This window comes from Mustela nivalis (assembly GCF_964662115.1).
Source record: "Mustela nivalis genome assembly, chromosome: 3".
Classification (NCBI taxonomy): domain Eukaryota; kingdom Metazoa; phylum Chordata; class Mammalia; order Carnivora; family Mustelidae; genus Mustela; species Mustela nivalis.
This window is the reverse complement of record NC_139022.1, coordinates 8,172,669-8,194,371: the sequence shown is the minus strand read 5'-3', so window position 1 is coordinate 8,194,371 and position 21,703 is coordinate 8,172,669. Positions and strand designations below refer to the sequence as shown.

The 21,703-nt window shown below is 37.6% G+C and overlaps 1 protein-coding gene and 1 pseudogene across 2 annotated transcripts in view; both read left to right on the top strand.

The window, feature by feature from the left end:
• The window catches only part of GCSAML (germinal center associated signaling and motility like), a gene marked incomplete at both ends in the record, with an annotated part of 40,617 nt that extends 19,223 nt beyond the window's left edge, over nt 1-21,394 (top strand). The window contains 3 exon segments of the mRNA XM_082725230.1: nt 20,004-20,032; nt 21,158-21,361; nt 21,365-21,394. Of these exon segments, the coding sequence (XP_082581356.1) occupies nt 20,004-20,032; nt 21,158-21,361; nt 21,365-21,394 (263 nt within the window).
• On the top strand, nt 16,426-18,901 carry LOC309861889 (small ribosomal subunit protein uS2B pseudogene; annotated as a pseudogene). Its single transcript has 2 exons — nt 16,426-16,446; nt 18,175-18,901. The product of its transcript is annotated as a small ribosomal subunit protein uS2B pseudogene (transcript).
• Nucleotides 21,395-21,703: the final 309 nt, after the last annotated feature.

Sequence of the window (21,703 nt, the reverse complement as noted above, 5' to 3'; positions counted from 1 at the left end):
GACTTTTTCCACTGTATATTTTTTACTGTTTTGTTGAAGATTATTTGAGCATATTGTTGAGGGTCCATATCTGGGCTCTGTACTCTGTTCCACTGGTCTATGTGTCTGTTTTGATGCCAATACCATGCTGACTTGGTAATCACAGCTTTGGAGTAAAGCTTGAAATCTGGTAACGTGATGCCCCCCATTTTATTTTTGTTTTTCAACATTTCCTTAGCGATTCGGCATCTCTTCTGATTCCATACAAATTTTTGGATTATTTGCTCCAGCTCTTTGAAAAATACCGGTGGAATATTGATCAGAATGGCATTAAAAGTATAGATTGCTCTAGACAGTATAGACATTTTAACAATGTTTATTCTTCCGATCCAAGAGCATGGAAAGGTCTTCGATCTTTTTGTGTCTTCTTTAATATCTTTCATGAGTGTTCTGTAGTTCCTCGAGTACAGATCCCTTACCTCTTTGGTTAGGTTATTACCAGGTATCTTATGCTTCTTGGTGCTATAGTAAATGAAATCAATTCTCTAATTTCCCTTTCTATATTTTCACTGTTAGTGTATAAGAAAGCCACTGATTTCTGTACATTGACTTTGTATCCTGCCACATTGCTGAATTGCTGTATGAGTTCTAGTAGTTTGGGGGTGGAGTCTTTTGGGTTTTCCATATAAAGAATCGTGTTATCTGTGAAGAGAGAGAGTTTGACTTCTTCATTGCCAATTTGGATGCCATTTATTTCTCTTTGTTGTCTGATTGATGTTGCTAGGACTTCTAATACTATGTTGAATAAGAGTGGTGAGAATGGGCATCCTTGTAGTGTTCCTGATCTTAACGGGAAGGCTGCAAGCTTTTTCCCATTGAGGATCATAGAGTCTTTCATAGATAGATTTGATGAAGTTCAGGAATGTTCCCTCTATCCCTACACTTTGAAGCATTTTAGTCAGGAATGGATGCTGTATTTTGTCAAGTGATTTTTCTGCATTAATGGAGAGGACCATGTGGTTCTCCTCTCTTCTCTTATTAATTTGTTCTATCACATTGATTGATTTGTGAATGTTGAACCATCCTTGTAGCCCAGGAATAAATCCCACCTGGTCATGGTGGATAATCTTTTTAAAGTGCTGTTGGATCCTGTTTGCTAGGATCTTGCTGAGAATCTTAGCATCCATATTTTTCAGTGATATTGGTCTGAAATTCTCTTTCTTGGCAGGGTCTTTGCCTGCTTTGGGGATCAGGGTAATGCTGGCTTCAAAGAAAGAGTGTGGAAATTTTCCTTCTGCTTCACTTTTTTGAAACAGCTTCAGGAATATAGGTGTTATTTCTTCTTTGAAAGTTTGGTAGAATTCCCCAGCGAATCTGTCAGGTCCTGGGCTCTTGTATTTTGGGTGGTTTTTGATCACTGCTTCAATCACGTTACTAGATACTGGTGTATTCACGTTGTCAATTTCCTCCTGGTTCAAGTTTCGAAGTTTATAGTTGTCCAGGAATGCATCCCTTTCATCTCAGTTGCTTAACATATTGGCATATAACTGTTGATAATAATTTCTGATGATTGTTTCTATTTCCTTGGTGTTTGCTGTGATCGCTCCCTTTTCATTCATAATTTTATTAATTTGGTCTGTCTCTATTTTCTTTTGGATTAGTTTGGCCAATGGTTTATCAATCTTACTGAGTTTTTTCAGAAAACCATCTTCTAGTTTCATTCATGCATTGTACTATATATATCTCTAGTTTCTATCTCATTGACCTTTGCTCTAATCTTGATTATTTCCCTTCTTGTGTGTGGAGTTGGTTTAATTTGCTTTTGATTCTCCAGTTCTTTAAGGTGTAGAAACAGCTGCTGTATTCTGGATTTTTCTTTTTCTTTTTTTTTTGAGGGAGAATTGGATGGCTATTTATTTCCCTCTTAGAAAAGCCTTTGCTGTATCCCATAGGTTTTGGACCAATCTGTCTTCATTCTAATTGGTTTCCATGAATTGTTTACGTTCTTCTTTGAATTTCTGGTTGATCCAGGCATTCATAAGCAAGGTGGTCTTTAGCTTCCAGGTGTTTGAATCCCTTCCAAACTTTTCCTTGTGATTGAGCTCCAGTTTCAAAGCATTGTGATCTGAGAATACGCATGAAATAATCTCAATCTTTTCGTATTGGTTGAACCCTGATTTGTGTCCCAGTATGTGGTCTATTCTGGAGAACATTCCATGTGCTTTCGAGAAGCTTGAGTAGTCTGTTGTTTTAGGGGGGAATGTTCTGTATCTACCTATGAGGCGCATCTGGTCCAATGTGTCACTCAATGCTCTTGTTTCTTTGTTGATTTTCTGCTTGGATAATCAGTCTATTAGTGAGAGTGGCATATTAAGATCCCCTACTCTTAATGTATTCATATTAATATAACTCTTTATCTTGATTAACAGTTTTCTTATGTAATTGGCTACTCCCATATTGGGGGCATAAATATTTATAATTGTAAGATCTTCTTGGTGGGTAGTTCCTTTAAGAATAATGTAGTTTCCTTCAGTATCTCTGACTACAGTCTTTAGTTTAAAATCTAATTTATCTGATATGAGAATCACTACCCCAGCCTTCTTTTGAAGCCCATTGTCACAAAAGATGCTTCTCCATCCCTTCACTTTCAATCTTGATGTATCCTTAGATTCTAAATGGGTCTCTTGTAGACAACATATGGATGGATCCTGTCGTTTTATTCAATCTGCAACCCTGAGCTTTTTTATGGGCGCTTATAGGCCATTCACATTGAGAGTGATTATTGAGAGACACATTTTTATTGACATCGTGTTACCTTTGAAGTGTTTCTTTCTGTAGATTGTCTCTATATTCTGCTCAATGCTATTCTTAGGGATTTTCCTTTTTTATAGAACCCCCCTTAATATTTTCTGCAGTGTCAGTTTGGTGGTTGCATAGTCTTTTAAGCTTTGCCAGTCTTGGAAATTATTTATCTTTCCATCCATTTTGAATGTCAGTCTTGCTGGATAAAGTATTCTTGGCTGCATGTTCTTCCCATTTGTGTCCTGAATACATCTTGCTAGCCCTTTCAGGCTTACCAGGTTTTAGTGGACAGGTCTGACGTTATTCTGATGGGCTTTCCTCTGTACATAAGGAGCTTCTTTGCCCTAGCTGCTTTCATGAGCTCTTCTCTACAGTTAAGGTTCGTCATTTTCATATCAGTTGTCTTGAGGTCATTCTAGATTCTGTGATCTTGGGAACAGACCTTTCTGCCTCTAGAGCATGAGTGATGGTTCCATTTGCTAGATTGGGAAATATTCATGGAGAATTTGTTCAACTATATCCCCTAGTACTCTTTCTTTCTCCTCCCTCTCAGGAATTCCAATAATTCTGACATTGGAACATTTCATGTTGTCATTTATTTCCCTGATTCTGTTTTCATGTTTTCTAAGATGTTTGTTCCTTCTGATCCTTTTTCTCTCACTTTGTCCTCCAGATCACTAATTCTATCTTTTGCTTCAGTTACCCTAGGTTTTAGAGAATTTAGATTAGATTGGAACTCATTGAGCACATTGTGAACACCATCCCTGGTGGCTTTCACTTCTGCACTAATCAATTCCATTTTATCATCAAAGGCTTTCTCCAACGTAGCTATTGCCTGGATAATTGTTAGCCTGAATTCCCTTTCTGACATACTGTCTATGTCCATATCCAAAAGCTCTGATGGAGAGGGTCTAGTCTCTGAATTTTTCCTCTGTTGGGCATTTCTCCTCCTAGTTATTTTGGTGAGAGATGGTTGAACAGATGCATAGCTGGATGTATCTACAGTGGTGCAGGCAAAATGTACTTTGGAGCGCTTCTGAGCAATAGAGTGTCCCCACCGAAAAGAAGGAAAGAAAAAAAAAAAAAAAGAGACAGAGAGAGAGAAAGAGGCAGGGGAAAAAATAAAGAAATAATAAAAAAGAAGACCCAACCCTAATGAACCCCAAAGGTAAGATTTAAAAAATAAACAAAGAAAAACAGACCAAACAAAAAAAAAAAAACAAAAAAAAAATGACAAAAGTAGATGCCAAGAGAAGAAATAAATAAATAAATAATACCCAGTCAAAATGAACCCCAAGTATAAGATTTATGTACTACAAGAACAAAAATAAGTGCACAGAAACACTGACAGGATAAAAAAAAGGTGGGAGGGTGGTTATAAATTCTTAGTGTGGGCAAGGAAGTTTATTTTTATTCCTCCTGGATGTATCTTGATATAGTTGTTAAAGAACTGAACTTTCTTGAGATAAAGGGGGATTAAAACTGGTTTACATATAGGGTTAGCACTGATTGGAGAAAGGGGATTATTTTAAAGCTTTTCTCTATATGAATATTAAATAAAATAAAATAAATTTAAAAATAGGAAAGAAAAAAAATAAACACAGGTATATGTATCAGAGAAGTTCAGATTAAAGGGATATTATGGGGGATGTCCAGGTCAGTTAAGTGGCTGCCTTTGGCTCGGGTCATGATCCCAGCATTCTGGGTTCGATTCCTGCATTGGGTTCCTTGCTCTGTGGAGAGCCTGTTTCTCCCTCTGCCTCTGCCTGCCACTCTGCCTGCCTGTACTCTCTCTATCTCTCTGACAAATAAATAAATAAAATATTTAAGAAAAGGTTATTATGGAATTTGATGTACTGAACATCTCATTGTGTTGGTAAATAAGTTAAAACGTTATATTAAAAAGAAAAAAATGAAAATAACCAGAATAGTGGGAATGAATTAAAAATAAAAGTTGTATCGATGAGTAGTGGTGGTTGTCCTCTTTTTTTGTTTGTTTGTTTGTTTTGGCAGGCTTTCTGGGAGGAGGGTCCTCCTGCATGGGTTTTCAGGGAATATTGCTAGAGTTGAGTCCTCCTATCCCCATCAAGGGGCTGGGCTCTGAGGAAACTGGTTTTTCATTCTTTTGTTCTCTGGAGGGTTCTTTGTTTGTTTGTTTGTTTTTTCTCTCTTTAGCAGCTTTTGGTGGTGGTTCTTTGGAGGTTTGGAGGAAAGCATATCGCTCTCAGACCTGCCTCTGAGAGAGAAGCCTTAGTCTGTTCCCCTCTGGGTGCTCCAGAGCACATAAATTCCTCCTCTTCCACTGGCAGAACATGTCCCCAGTCATGGTCTCTGGGGTCACACGAACTCCCACTTGTATCCAAAACCACGAGAAATACTAGCCACGGCTGTCTGGGCAAACCCAGACCACCAGAGATGTCCCAACCAGAGATAGCACACAGAGATTTTCATGCTGGCCCTCCTGAGTGTGTTCAGAATCTTCCAGTCCTAGAAAGCGCTAGTTAGTGCTTGCATGGGCCTCTCTCAGGGGAGGATGTGGAGTGCAACTCAGACCATGGTCTCGCAGCACACGTGTAGAGCACTAACAGCTGTGGTTCTAGAGAGTCCCAGCTGGTGTCCATATCAGACTCCCTCCCAGTTGCTGCCACCCAGATGTTCTCAGTCACGCCAGTGGCTCAGGGACCAAGACCTGGATTCTTCACTGTACTCTCTGGTTCCCTGCCCACGGTGGCTGTCCTGGGTCAGTGGGCTTTATTCCCTCTCCCTAACCGTCCAATTCCACCAATTTCTCCTTAAGATCTTTTGCTCTTTTTGAGTGCTTTCAACCAGACTCCAAGTTAATGGTGGTCACCAATCATAGCGCACTCTCATATTGGGGTATTACTTTCCAGTGGGTCACTTCTGGTGGCTCCCTCCCCCTTTTGTTTATCTTCAGATATCAGTCGATATTCCCACTCCACTTTACCTGTCCACTGGTGTCTTCTGCCCCCATAGAGATCCAGAAGTGTATAATGCTAAGTTCAGGCTTATTTCATAGATAATCAGAGTTCTTTGGTAGGTAATCAGCTCACTTTTTGGGACCGGTTGAAACAGTGCCTCCTACTTCTCTGCCATCTTTTCTCCTCCCACTCGGTGGAAAATCTTTTTTAATGTACTATTGCATCCTATTATCTAGAATCTTATTGAGAATGTTGGCATCCATATTCATCAGATATGATTAGATATTAGATGGATAATACCATTAGATAGATTAGATATTAGATAGATAATATCATTAGGTATTGGTCTAAAAATCTCCTTTTTGCTGGAGTCTTTAGCCTGGTTTGGGGATCAGCCTAATTCTGGCTTCATAAAAAGAGTCTGGGCGTTTTCCTTCTGTTTTTATTTTTTGAAACAGCTTGGGAGAATAAGTATTATTTCTTCTTTGAGTGTTTGATAGAATTCCCCATGAAATCCATCAGGTCCTGGGCACTTGTTTTTTGGGAGGTTTTTGATCACTGCTTCAATCTTGTTACTAGATATTGGTCTACTCAGGTTGTCAATTTCTTCCTGATTCAGTCTTGGAGGTTTATAGTTTCCAGGAATGCATCCATTTCTTCTAGGTAGGTTAACATATTGGGCATATAACCGTTGATAATAATTTCTGCTAATTATTTATTTTTCCTTGATGTTAGTCGTGATCTCTCCCCTTTCATTCCTTATTATTTTATTTTACTATTTATTTATTTTATTAATTTTTGTCCCCTCTCTTTTCGTTTGGCTTCATTTGGCCAATGTTTTATCAATCTTATTGGTCATTAAAAAAAAAAGCTTCTAGTTTTATTGATGTGTTCTACTGTATCTCTAGATTCTATCTCATCGATCTCTGCTGTAATCTTAATTATTTCCCATCTTGTGTGTAAGGTTGGCTTAATTTGTTGTTGGTTTTCCAGCTCTTTAAGGTGTAAAGACATTTGGTGTATTCTGGATTTTTCAATTTTTTTGAGGGAGGCTTGGATGGCTATGTATTTCCCCCTTAGGAGAGCCTTTGTTATACCACATAGGTTTTGGACCAATGTGTCTTCATTCTCATTGTTTTCCATAAATTGTTTAAGTTCTTCTTTGATTTCTTGGTTGATCCAAACAGTCTTAATCAGGGTAGCCTGTAGCTTCCAAGTGTTTGAATTCCTTCCACACTTTTTCTTATGGTTGAGTTCCAGTTTCATAACACTGTAGGTCTGAGAATATGCAGGGAATAATCTCAATCTTTTGGTATTGGTTGAGCCCTGTATGTAGTCTCAGTATTTAGTCTCTTCTGGAGAACATTCCATGTGTGCTCAAGAAGAATGAGTAACCTGTTATTTTAGGGTGGAATGATCTTTATATATATTTGAGGTCCATATGGTCCAATGTGTCATTCAAAGCTCTTGTTTCTTTATTGAGTTTCTGCTTGGATGATCTATTACTGGGAGTGGTGTGTTAAGATCCCCTACTATTAATGCATTCATATCAATATGACTTTTTTTCCCCAATTTGTTTTTTTTCAGAAAAACAGTATACATTATTTTTTCACCAAACCCAGTGCTCCATGCAATCCATGCCCTCTATAATACCCACCACCTGGTACCCCAACCTCCCACACCCCCGCTGCCACTTCAAACCCCTCAGATTGTTTTTCAGAGTCCATAGTCTCTCATGATTCACCTCCCCTTCCACTTTACCCCAACTCCAGTTTTTTTTTAATTTTTTTTATTTTTTATAAACATATATTTTTATCCCCAGGGGTACAGGTCTGTGAATCACCAGGTTTACACACTTCACAGCACTCACCAAAGCACATATCCTCCCCAGTGTCCATAAACCCACTCCCCTTCTCCCAACCCCCCTCCCCCCAGGAACCCTCAGTTTCTTTTGTGAGATTAAGAGACACTTATGGTTTGTCTCCCTCCCAATCCCATCTTGTTTCATTGATTCTTCTCCTACCCACTTAAGCCCCCATGTTGCATCACCACTTCCTCATATCAGGGAGATCATATGATAGTTGTTTTTCTCTGCTTGAATTATTTCGCTAAGCATGATACGTTCTAGTTCCATCCATGTTGTCGCAAATGGCAAGATTTCATTTCTTTTGATGGCTGCATAGTATACCATTGTGTATATATACCACATCTTCTTGATCCATTCATCTGTTGATGGACATCTAGGTTCTTTCCATAGTTTGGCTATTGTGGACATTGCTGCTATAAACATTCGGGTGCACGTGCCCCTTTGGATCACTATGTTTGTATCTTTAGGGTAAATACCCAATAGTGCAATTGCTGGGTCATAGGGCAGTTCTATTTTCAACATTTTGAGGAACCTCCATGCTGTTTTCCAGAGTGGCAGCACCAGCTTGCATTCCCACCAACAGTATAGGAGGGTTCCCCTTTCTCCACATCCTCGCCAGCATCTGTCATTTCCTGACTTGTTGATTTTAGCCATTCTGACTGGTGTGAGGTGATATCTCATTGTGGTTTTGATTTGTATTTCCCTTATGCCGAGTGATATGGAGCACTTTTTCATGTGTCTGGATGTCTTCTTTGCAGAAATGTCTGTTCATGTACTCTGCCCATTTCTGGATTGGATTATTTGTTCTTTGGGTGTTGAGTTTGCTAAGTTCTTTATAGATTCTGGACACTAGTCCTTTATCTGATATGTCATTTGCAAATATCTTCTCCCATTCTGTCAGTTGTCTTTTGATTTTGTTAACTGTTTCCTTTGCTGTGCAAAAGCTTTTGATCTTGATGAAATCCCAATAGTTTATTTTTTCCCTTGCTTCCCTTGCCTTTTGCGTTGTTCCTAGGAAGATGTTGCTGCGGCTGAGGTCGAAGAGGTTGCTGCCTGTGTTCTCCTCAAGGATTTTGATGGATTCCTTTTGCACATTGAGGTCCTTCATCCATTTTGAGTCTATTTTTGTGTGTGGTGTAAGGAAATGGTCCAATTTCATTTTTCTGCATGTGGCTGTCCAATTTTCCCAGCACCATTTATTGAAGAGGCTGTCTTTTTTCCATTGGACATTCTTTCCTGATTTGTCGAAGATTAGTTGACTGTAGAGTTGAGGGTCTATTTCTGGGCTCTCTATTCTGTTCCATTGATCTATGTGTCTGTTTCTGTGCCAGTACCATGCTGTCTTGATGATGACAGCTTTGTAATAGAGCTTGAAGTCCGGAATTGTGATGCCACCAACGTTGGCGTTCTTTTTCAATATCCCTTTGACTATTCGAGGTCTTTTCTGGTTCCATATAAATTTTAGAATTATTTTTACCATTTCTTTGAAAAAGATGGATTGTACTTTGATAGGAATTGCATTAAATGTGTAGATTGCTTTAGGTAGCATAGACATTTTCACAATATTTATTCTTCCAATCCAGGAGCATGGAACATTTTTCCATTTCTTTGTGTCTTCCTCAATTTCTTTCATGAGTACTTTATAGTTTTCTGAGTATAGATTCTGTGTTTCTTTGGTTAGGTTTATGCCTAGGTATCTTATGGTTTTGTGTGCATTTGTAAATGGGATTGACTCCTTAATATCTCTTTCTTCTGTCTTGCTGTTGGTGTAGAGAATTGCAACTGATTTCTGTGCATTGATTTTATATCCTGACACTTTACTGAATTCCTGTATAAGTTCTAGCAGTTTTGGAGTGGAGTCTTTTGGGTTTTCCACATATAGTATCATATCATCTGTGAAGAGTGATAATTTGACTTCTTCTTTGATGATTTGGATGCCTTTAAATTCCTTTTGTTGTCTGATTGCTGAGGCTAGGACCTCTAGTACTGTGTTGAATAGCAGTGGTGATAATGGACATCCCTGACATTAGCGGGAAAGCTTTCAGTTTTTCTCCATTGAGAATGATATTTGCAGTGGGTTTTTCATAGATGGCTTTGATGATACTGAGGTATGTGACCTCTATCCCTACACTTTGAAGAGTTTTAATCAGGAAGGGATGCTGTACTTTGTCAAATGCTTTTTCAGCATCTATTGAGAGTATCATATGGTTCTTGTTCTTTCTTTTATTGATGTGTTGTATCACATTGATTTGCGGATGTTGAACCAACCTTGCATCCCTGGAATAAATCCCACTTGGTCATGGTGAATAATCCTTTTAATGTACTGTTGAATCCTATTGGCTAGTATTTTGTTGAGTATTTTCGCATCTGTGTTCATCAAGGATATTGGTCTATAGCTCTCTTTTTTGATGGGATCCTTGTCTGGTTTTGGGATCAAGGTAATGTGGCCTCATAAAATGAGTTTGGAAGTTTTCCTTCCATTTCTATTTTTTGGAACAGTTTCAGGAAAATAGGAATTAGTTCTTCTTTAAATGTTTGGTAGAATTCCCCCAGGAAGCCGTCTGGCCCTGGGCTTTTGTTTGTTTGGAGATTTTTAATGACTGTTTCAATCTCCTTACTGGTTATGGGTCTGTTCAGGCTTTCTATTTCTTCCTGGTTCAGTTTTGGTAGTTTATATGTTTCTAGGAATGCATCCATTTCTTCCATATTGTCAAATTTATTTGCGTAGAGTTGCTCATAGTATGTTCTTCTAATAGTTTGTATTTCTTTGGTGTTAGTTGTGATCTCTCCTCTTTCATTCATGATTTATTTGGGTCCTTTCTCTTTTCTTTTTGATAAGTCTGGCCAGGTGGTTATCAATTTTATTAATTCTTTCAAAGAACCAGCTCCTAGTTTCGTTGATTTGTTCTATTGTTTTTTTGGTTTCTATTTCATTGATTTCTGCTCTGATCTTTATGATTTCTCTTCTCCTGCTGGGCTTAGGGTTTCTTTCTTGTTCTTTCTCCAGCTCCTTTAGGTGTAGGGTTAGGTTGTGTACCTGAGACCTTTCTTGTTTCTTGAGAAAGGCTTGTACCGCTATATATTTTCCTCTCAGGACTGCCTTTGTTGTATCCCACAGATTTTGAACCATTGTATTTTTATTATCATTTGTTTCCATGATTTTTTTCAATTCTTATTTAATTTCCTGGTTAACCCATTCATCCTTTAGAAGGATGCTGTTTAGTCTCCATGTATTTGGGTTCTTTTCAAACTTCCTTTTGTGGTTGAGTTCTAGCTTTAGAGCATTGTGGTCTGAAAATATACAGGGAATGATCCCAATCTTTTGATACCTGTTGAGTCCTGATTTAGGACCCAGGATGTGATCTATTCTGGAGAATGTTCCATGTGCACTAGAGAAGAATGTTTATTCTGTTGCTTTGGGATGAAATGTTCTGAATATATCTGTGATGTCCATCTGGTCCAGTGTGTCATTTAAGGCCTTTATTTCCTTGCTGATCTTTTGCTTGGATGATCTGTCCATTTCAGTGAGGGGAGTGTTAAAGTCCCCTACTATTATTGTATTATTGTTGATGTGTTTCTTTGATTTTGTTATTAATTGGTTTATATAGTTGGCTGCTCCCATGTTGGGGGCATAGATATTTAAAACTGTTAGATCTTCTTGTTGGACAGATCCTTTGAGTATGATATAGTGTCCTTCCTCATCTCTTATTATAGTCCTTGGCTTAAAATCTAATTGATCTGATATAAGGATTGCCACTCCTGCTTTCTTCTGATGTCCATTAGCATGGTAAATTCTTTTCCACCCCCTCACTTTAAATCTGGAGGTGTCTTCGGGCTTAAAATGAGTTTCATTGAGGCAATATATAGATGGGTCTTTTTTTTTTAATCTATTCTGATACCCTGTGTCTTTTGTTTGGGGAATTTAGCCCATTAACATTCAGGGTAACTATTCAGAGATATGAATTTCGTGCCATTGTATTGCCTGTAAGGTGACTGTTACTGTATATTTTCTCTGTTCCTTACTGATCTACCACTTGTAGGCTCTCTCTTTGCTTAGAGGACACCTTTCATTATTTCCTGTAGAGCTGGTTTGGAAATTCTTGGTTTGCAAATTCTTTCAGTTTTTGTTTGTCCTGGAAGCTTTTAATCTCTCCTTCTATTTTCAATGATAGCCTACCTGGATTTAGTATTCTTGGCTGCATGTTTTTCTCGTTTAGTGTCTGAAAATATCATGCCAGCTCTTTCTGGCCTACCAGGTCTCTGTGGATACGTCAGTTGCCAATCTAATATTTTTACCATTGTATGTTACAGACTTCTTTTCCTGGGCTGCTTTCAGGATTTTCTCTTTGTCACTAAGACTTGTAATTTTTATTATTAGGTGACTGGGTGTGGGCCTATTCTTATTGATTTTGAGGGGCGTTCTCTGAACCTCCTGAATTTTGATGCTCATTCCCTTTGCCATATTGGGGAAATTCTCCCCAATAATTCTCTCCAGTATACCTTCTGCTCCCCTCTCTCTTTCTTCTTCTTCTGGAATCCCAATTATTCTAATGTTGTTTCATCTTATGGTGTCACTTCTCTCTCGAATTCTCCCCTCGTGGTCCAGTAGGTGTTTGTCCCTCTTTTGCTCAGCTTCTTTATTCTCTGTCATTTGGTCTTCTATATCACTAATTCTTTCTTCTGCCTCATTTATCCTAGCAGTGAGAGCCTCCATTTTTGATTGCACCTCATTAATAGCTTTTTTGATTTCAACTTGGTTAGATTTTAGTTCTTTTATTTCTCCAGAAAGGGTTTTTATATCTCTCGAGAGGGTTTCTCTAATATCATCCATTCCTTTTTCGAGCCCGGCTAGAACCTTGAGAATTGTCATTCTGAACTCTAGATCTGACATATTACCAATGTCTGTATTGATTATGTCCCTAGCCTTCGGTACTGCCTCTTGTTCTTTTTTTTTTTTTTTTTTTGTGGTGAATTTTTCTGCCTTGTCATTTTGTCCAGATAAGAGTATATGAAGGAGCAAGTAAAATACTAAAAGGGTGGCAACAACGCCAGGAAAATATGCTTTAACGAAATCAGAAGAGATCCCAAATCGTGACGGGGGAGAAAGGTGATAAAAAGAGGTTCAAAAAGAAAGAAAGAAAGAAAATATATAGAAAAGAAAAGAGTTTAAAAAAAAGAAAATGAATAAAGAATAATATAAAAAAGAAAATATATATATTAGATAAACTAGTTAAAAAAGAAAAGGGTAAAAGTTAAACAAAAATTTTAGCAGAAGAAGAGAAAAAAAATAAAAAAGAAAATAATTAAATTAACTGCAAGACTAAAAAAATCACAGGGAGAAAGCCATGAGTTCCGTGCTTTGCTTTCTCCTCCTCTGGAATTCTGCTGCTCTCCTTGGTATTGAAACCGCACTCTTTGGTAGGTGAACTTGGTTTTGGCTGGATTTCTTGTTGATCTCATGGGGAAGGGTCCTAGTGTAGTGATTCTCAAGTGTCTTTGCCCCAGGTGGAAATGCACCGCCCTTATCAGGGGCTGAGTATTCTGCTCGGGTTTGCTTTCAGGGGCTTTTGTTCCCTGAGCGCTTTCTGTAGTGTTTCACAGGATGGGAATACAAATGGCAGCCTCCTGGTCTCCGGCCCGGAGGAGCCAAGAACCCGGGGCCCCACTCCTCAGTGTGTCCTCAGAGAACAGCGCCCAGTTATTCCCCACTGCCTGACCTCCGGCCGCGCTCCGAGCTCACCGAGCCTGTGACCAGTTCAAGGTAACCCTGAGCTGTGATCTTACTGTCAGCTCTGTCTCTGTAGCCGGTTTTCCCATTCCAATACCCGCAAGCTCTGCGACACTCAGACACCCCCGATCCTTCTCTGACCCTGCGGGACCTGAGGCCACGCTGACCCCACGTGGGCTTTGCCCCGGTTTAGCCTCTGGAGTGATGTCCCTCAATGGAACAGACTTTTAAAAGTCCTGATTTTGTGCTCCATTGCTCTGCCGCTTGCCGGGAGCTGCCTCTCCCCCCAGGGTCTATCTTCCCGTAGCTTTGGATTCACTTCTCCGCCGATCCTACCTTTCAGAAAGTGGTTGTTTTTCTGTTTCCAGAATTGCTGTTCTTCTTCTCTTTGATCTGCCAATGGATTTGCATGTGTTTGCAATCTTTAGATAAGATATCTAGCTGATCTCCTGCTAGCTGAAGTAATCTCAGCCTGCTACTTCTCCACCATCTTGACTCCTCCCCTCTGTAGATCACCTTTTACTTCTGTTGTTTCCCTCATTGTGTAAAAGCTTTTAATTTTGATAAAGTTACAATAGTTTATTTTTGCTTTTGTTTCCCTTCCTCAGGAGACATACCTAGAAATAATTTGCTATGACAACTGTCAGAAAAGTTACTGCCTGTGGTCTCTTCTAGAGTTTTTAGGTTTCATGACTCACATTTAGGTCTTTAATCCATTTTGCAATTTGTTTTTTGTGTATGATATAAGAGACTGGTAAGTTTACTCTTTTGGATGTTGCTGCCCAGTTTCCCAAAACCATTTGTTAAGACTATTTTTTTCTCATTGGATATTCTTTCCTGATTTTGTGAGAATAATCGACCATATAATTGAAGACTTATTTCTGGATGCTCTGTTCTATTGCATTGATCTATGTGTCTATTTTTGTGCCAAAACCTTTTTACTTGTATTACTGAAGCTCTATGATACAACAAAGTCCAGAATTGTGATGCCTCCAGGTTTGATTTGCTGTTTCAAGACTGTTTTGGTAATTCAGGGTCTTTGCAGTTCCATTTAAATTTTGAAATTGTTCTAGTTCTGTGAAAAATGTTGTTGTTATTTCAATAGGGGTTTAATTAATTCTGTAGATTGCTTTGTGCAGTATAAACAGTTTAACAATATTTTTTCTTGTAATCCATGAGGATGGGATGTCTTTTCATTTTCTTGTATCCTCTTCAATTTATTTCATCAGTATTTTATATTTTTCAGAGTACAGATCTTTTAACTTTCTGGTCAGGTTTATTCCTAGGTATCTTATTTTCAGTGCAATCTTATTTCAGTGCAATTGTAAATGAGATTGATTCTGCTGCTTCATTATCAATTTATAGAAATGCAACCAATTTCTGTGCATTGATTTTGTATCCTGTAACTTTAATGACTTTGTTCATTAGTTCTACCAGATTTTTGGATGAGTCTTTCAGGTTTTCTATGTAGAACATCTTATTATCTTCAAGTAGTGTATGTTTTACTTCTTTCTTACTGATTTGCATGCGCTTTATCTCTTTTTGTCTGATTATTGCAGCTAAGACTTCCAATACCATGTTGAATAAGAGGAGAGATTGACCATCCTTCAGTTTATGGTTATAAAACAATATTAATATTGAAATTATATTTAATTAAATCATTTTATATGAATACATTTATAAATAAGTAAATGAATAAATAAGTCAGTCCCATATATGAAATGGGTGCATTGAACATGACATTTTATTTTTAAAAAATAGTGAGTTATGAGAAATTATTAACATATTGTTGTTTTACAGAATCTGTTAAATTTATCTAGTATATACTGAGGGTCACTATCAAGGTTATTAATGGTAAATTACAAAATTATTCAATATTCCTCTTATAAATGGTATTTTTGCATATTTTGTATTTTGTGACAACCCTCATTCTCAATTGTTAGATAAAAAGCAAATCATCTTAATACCTCAGAAATAGACTTGAACACTGATGGGACAAATTCAACAACTAAAGGGAAGGAAGAAGCCACCTTTAAGAAGATAGAAAGTGCAAAGATGTAGTTTAGGGGATAAATAAATTATGGGTGCTGTGGAAGGGAGGGAGCCATGGTCATAGACAAGGGCAAGAGAGAGAGAGAGGATCACATAGAGGAACCTACAAGAAGAATGTTTCCCCAAAGTCATTGGCTTGGAAAATGGGAGTACCTGAATATCATAGGTTTTGCAACCAATAAGGCTTAAAGCCTGGAGTTTTAAAGGCCAAGTCTAGGCTGGAATAGAGACTGGCAGACACTGTGCTGCTCCAGAAGAGAAGGCAGGCAAGTAACTGCGAGCAGACAGCAAGTAACAGCAAGTAAATGGAAGCAGCAAACTGGAGAACACCTAGGGCACACAGGTGGGAGATTATTTGCTCCTCTCCTAGCACTTCCCTGAGAAGCAGCATTCATGGACATACCCTTCTGGAAAAAAAATGGAGCATGTCAGTGCCATTTCTGTCCTCTGCACCTCAACATAAATACAGATCTATCTGTGGGAAGCAGTGCAGTCTTAATTCAGGCTGCTTAACTTGCTTACCACAAGACCAATACAGCTGTACTCTGGTGAAACTGCACTTTTCAGTCCACTTGCCTCAGTTCCAGTACAGTGGGCCCTTCCCCAGAAGACCAGCAAAACCCCTCCCCTACACCATGTCTCCTAACTAGAGAGTTTTGCAGGGCCTCACTTCTAGTGGAGGCAGTGTGAAGTCTCATTACACAAACAGACTAGAGCACACCTAGTTAAAACTCACCATATTCAAGTCAGGGACCAAACACTGTCCACAACAGGCAAGGAGAGCCTCTACAGGCAACTGGCCTATAGGACAGAGCAGCCAAGAACAGAATAGCAGAGCATACACTGTACACACCAAAGACATTTCCTGAATTTCCAGATGCTACATGACCTCTTCATCTCTAGGTCATTATTTTCAGGAACAGGAGACATAACTGGCTTTTCTAACAAACAAAAGAAGACAGAAACTTAGACAAAATGCAAAGACAGAAGAATTTATCCCAAAAGAAAAAACATGTGAGGACTTATCCAGAGATCTAAGTAAAATAGATATAAGCAACATGTCTGATAAAGGATTCAAGGCAATGATCATACAGATACACACTGAGTTGAGAAAACAATAGTAGACATCAGTGAGACCCTTACCACAGAGACAGAAGTCATAAAAGGAATCAATCAGAGAAGATGAGCACAATAAATTAGATTAAAAACAAACCTGATTCAATGATCAGCAGCTTAGAGGAAGCAGAGGAATAAATTAATGGCCTCTAAGACAAAGTAGTGGAAAACGATGAAACTGAACAAAAGAGAGGAGGAAGAATTATGCAGAAGGAGAATAGACTTAGGGAACTCAGTGACTCTATCAAAGATATTATTTGTCTTATAGGTGTCCCAGAAGAAAAGAGAAAAAAGGTGACAACCTGGATGGTTCAGTTGGTTAAGCAACTGCTTTCAGCTCAGGTCATGATCCCAGAGTCCTGGGATTGAGCTCCACATCAGGTTCCTTGCTCAGCAAGGAGACTACTTCTCCCTTTGCCCCTCCCCCAGCTCATGCTCTTTATCTCACTCTCTTTCAAATAAATAAATAAAGTCTTACAAAAGAAAAATAGAGAGAGAAGAGGACAAAGAAAGTTTATTTGTGGAAATAATAGTTGAAAACTTCCCTGATCTGGGGAAGGAAATAGATGTCCAGATCCAGGAGGAACAGAGAACTCCCTTCAAAATCAACAAAAGCAGCAGAACAATACTAGGACATATTGTAATTAAATTTGCAAAATATAACAACAAAGATAAAAAATCTTAAAAAAAAAAAACAAGACAGAAGAAGTCCTTAGTTTGCAAGGGAAGACCCATAAGTCTAGCTTTATATTTCTCAACAGAAACTTGGCAAGACATAAGTGAATGCCATGATATATTCAATGTGCTAAATGGAAAAAATATGCAGCCAAGAATATTTTGTACAACAAAGCTATTATTCAGATGGAAGAGGAGATAGTTTCCCAAACAAATATGAAAGGAGCTCATAAACACTAAACCAGTCCTACAAGAAATATTACAGAAGATGCTTTGAGTGGAAAGGAAATATCAGAAATGACAATATAAAGACAGGAAACAGAAGCAGTGAAAATAAATGTTTATGTAAAAATCAGCTAAGGAACTTACACCAAAAAAACCCAGATATAAAATATAATAACATATATGCCAAATGTGTGGGGGATATAAGAAAAGAATGGATTCAAACTTGAATGACAATCAGCTAAATATAGACTGCTATTTGCAGAAAAGTTTGTATACAAATGTAATACCAACCATATATCAAAGACAACTAATGAACATGCAAAGGATGAAGAGAAATAAATCCAAATATATCACTAAAGAACATTAGCAAAGCCTGGGGCGCCTGGGTGGCTCAGTGGGTTAAGCCGCTGCCTTCGGCTCAGGTCATGATCTCAGGGTCCTGGGATCGAGTCCCACATTGGGCTCTTTAAAACAATAAATACGTATTACTAATTACTTCGAATGCAAATGGACTAAATGCTTCAATCAAAAGACATAGGTTTTGTAATATTGAAAAAGAACAAAATGACAAAAAAAAAAAAAAAGCCCCATCCCTTTCCACTGTACCCAGGGAGGTGTCCTTATGGCATTGGTTGTGTTCCCACCATAACTTACAAGGAAAATTTCACAAAGTCCAGAGCCCTTGATGTCTGAAAATAAATGAAGAAGATATCCTCAAATTCCTTGTAATGGGAACCCTTTTATGTGGCACCAACCCTGATTTCCAAATGCAACAGCACATCTAAAAAAAGAAAAGTGATGACATCTACATCATGAATCTGAGGAGAACATGGAAGAGGCTGATGCTGGCAGCTCATGCCTATTTTGCCATTGAAAACCAAGCTGATGTCAGGGTCTTAACATCCAGGAATACTGGCCAGTGAGCTAAGCTGAAATTTGCTGCTGCTACCAGAGCCACTTCTATTTCTAGTGGCTTCACTCTTGGAACTTTCACTAACCAGATCCAGGCAGCCTTCTGGGAGCTGAGACTTCTGAGATCCCAGTGCTGACCACCAAGCCCCTCACAAAAGTACCTTATGTTAGCTGCCCTGTGTAATACAGACTCTCCTCTGTGCTATGTGGACATTGCCATCCCTTACAACAACAATGGAGCTCACTTGGTGGGTTGATGTGGGGGATGTTGGCCCTGGGGAAGTTCTACACATGTGTGGCATCATTTCCCATGAACACCATGGAAGCTGGTGCCTGATATCTACTTCTACAGAGATTCTGAAAAGTTTGAAAAGAAAGATCAGGCCACTGCTGAAAAGACTGTGACCAAGGAGGAATTTCAGGGTTAAACACACTGCTCCACTTGCTGAGTTCATCACTACTCATCCTGAGGTCCCAAACTGGTCTGAAGGCATGCAGGTGCCCACTGTTCCTGTTCAGCAGTTCCCTACTGAAGACTAGAGCATTCAGCCTGCCACTGAAGACTGGTGTGCTCCTCCCACTGCTCAGGCCAATGAATGGGTATGAACACTTTGTGGTTTTAAGCTGCTCCTCCACAAAGCCAAAATTGAAATAAGGTTGACAGAAAATAGTTTCTAAAAGTGGGAAAACAAACCAAAACAAAATACCCATTTATATGCTGCCTTAGATTCATCTTAGGTAATCATCTTAGACCTAAAGATACCTGGAAATTGAAGTGAGGGGTTGGAGAAACATTTATCATGCAAATGCATGTCAGAAGAAAGCCAGAGTAGCAATATTTACACCGGACAAACTATACTTTAAAATGAAGACTAACTTTTTGAGGAACATCCAGACTGTTTTCCACAATGGCAGCATCAGATTGCATTCCCACCAACAGTGAGAGAAGGTTCCCTTTTCTCGACATCTTCACTAACACCTTTTGTTTCTTGTGTTGTTAATTTTAGCCATCTCCTGAGGCAAGGGAAATGGAAACAAAAATAAACTTTAAACAATGGATATGAACAAATAAATAATATCTAAAAATTACTACTTGTGTATTTCAGATTAACAACAAAAATATAAATTACTTTACCACTTATAGATGCTATTAACCTGAATCTTTATATTTGTATTTAATTTAAAATAGTAAATCTTGTTACTTCAGTATCTACCTCTGTAATGATTGTCTTTAAGAATTAAGACTTTCTTATGATAGCTTTATAGGATTTATATCTTAAATTACATATGTAATTATTCTTTCTTTGAACTTACCTTACTTTCTTTATTGTCATGACATGTTTGGGAAGGAAAATTCTTTATTTTATTTACTTTATTGTCATGACATGCTTGGGAAGAAAATTTCATTACTCAATTCTGAAATTTGCTTTTATTTGGAAAATTTACTTTATTTTAGCAAATTACACAGAAACATGACATTAATGCTTCCTGAACATATATTTACATATATTCACATATCTTCTTTCCTTATTTTGTCATTCAGCTTGAGGACGTCAATAATAATATGAGATGTCACATGCTTAAATGATGGACTTTCTTGTAGTTTTATCAATGTATTCGATCCTTTTCCCTTTTTTCTCAATTTACGATAGAAAAAAAAATCTTAGTTTTGTTTTTCGTTTTTTTTTTTTTTTTTTTAATCCTTCAGGTAAAGATGTTTCATCTACTTCTAATCAGGTAATAAAAAAGAAATTCATGTGATAAACATCAAAATACAGATGATTTAATTTAAGGATAGCTGCAGGATTTCTTTTAATTTCTGAATGAGCTTATCAAAGTATTTTATGCTTTAAATAATTTTCTTTATAATTTTAATGGAGAAATAGAGAAAAATTAAAAAAAAAATATTTTAACTGATTTTAGTAACAAGTAAATTCTTACTGTTGACCCAATTCTACTGAAGTATATTATTTTAATTTTCAAAACTATCATAACAAAAATAAAATTGAATAAATTTACACATATAATTTGATGACCATATAACCACATTAATTCTTTTCAGTTTTCCATGTTGCCTTCTAATTTTTAAGCCCAGGAATTATCATTTATATTTACAAATATGGTGGAAATTAACAGACATAAAAATGTTTATTCCTGGTGTGCCTGGGTGGCTCAGTGGGTTAAAGCCTCTGCCTTCAGCTGAGGTCATGATCCTAGGGTCCTGGGATTCAGCCCCACATCGGGCTCTCTGCTCAGCAGGGAGCCTGCTTTCCTCCCTCTCTCTCTGCCTGCCTCTCTGCCTACTTGAGATCTCTGCCAAATAAATAAATAAAATCTTTAAAAAAATATTTATTCCTTTTAATAGTACATCACAAGCATTTTATTGATTTAATTACAGTAGAGTATCTAAATGTTTTCATTTTTCTTTTATGGTCAGTGCAGCTGAGAATATTTAAGCTCAAAATTTTAACTTTAATTTGTCTTATAAAGCTTTATTTTTATGTAGTTTGATTAGTTACTTATTTGAGGTATGATTATTGCATATATTATGTCTGAATATGTGTGACTTAATGTAAACAACTACTTTTTTTTTTTTAGGTATTTAGAAGGATAGTAATATCCTTCTTTTCTCTTTTATTATTTGAAGTGAAATGAAAGCATAATGAATAGTAGCTTGGAGCACAGTACATATTTGCTAAAATGAAGTCTGTAAGATATCAGGATTTGGAGAAAGGGTTTTAGACACTCGATGTGTGAAATCACTGTCAGACAAGAGAGGAGGAGCAGTCACTTAATTCAAATTTGATGGATGGTCCTAGATCCTTGATTTATTATTATTAATATTATTTTTGTGTTTGGTAGGAAAATGAGAATGGTTCTGAGGAACTGTGCTACTCCATCATTAGTCACAGATCTTGTCGGAGGCCCTCCCTGAGCTCCAATGATGATGGTTATGAGAATATTGACTCTACCACAAAAAGAGTGAAACCATTTAGAAATGGGTCAGAAACAGAATATGCCCTTGTTAAGATGACTTGTGTAATTAGGCCTTCTTCCTGTACCCTCTAACATGATTATGAACTTGTGCTTCCCCACTAGAAATCTCATGCTTCATCATTTTACACTAATAGAGATGATACAAAATACTGACCTGGTTTTGGTTAAGTCGTATAAATTGACAGAAATACATACAGTATTCTATATCTTTTTGTTTATAAAGTTTAAAGACATGGAGATGGTGGAAGCTTCCTAGGCGATGTACATCTATAGTTATATGACCTAATATCCAATTCCAACACAGTTCCCCAAATTTCAAATGCCAAATATTTCCACTCATAATTTTCCATTTCACTTTTGAGGTGTAATCTACTCAATAAACCTTTAAAATATAAAACAATTGTTAACCTG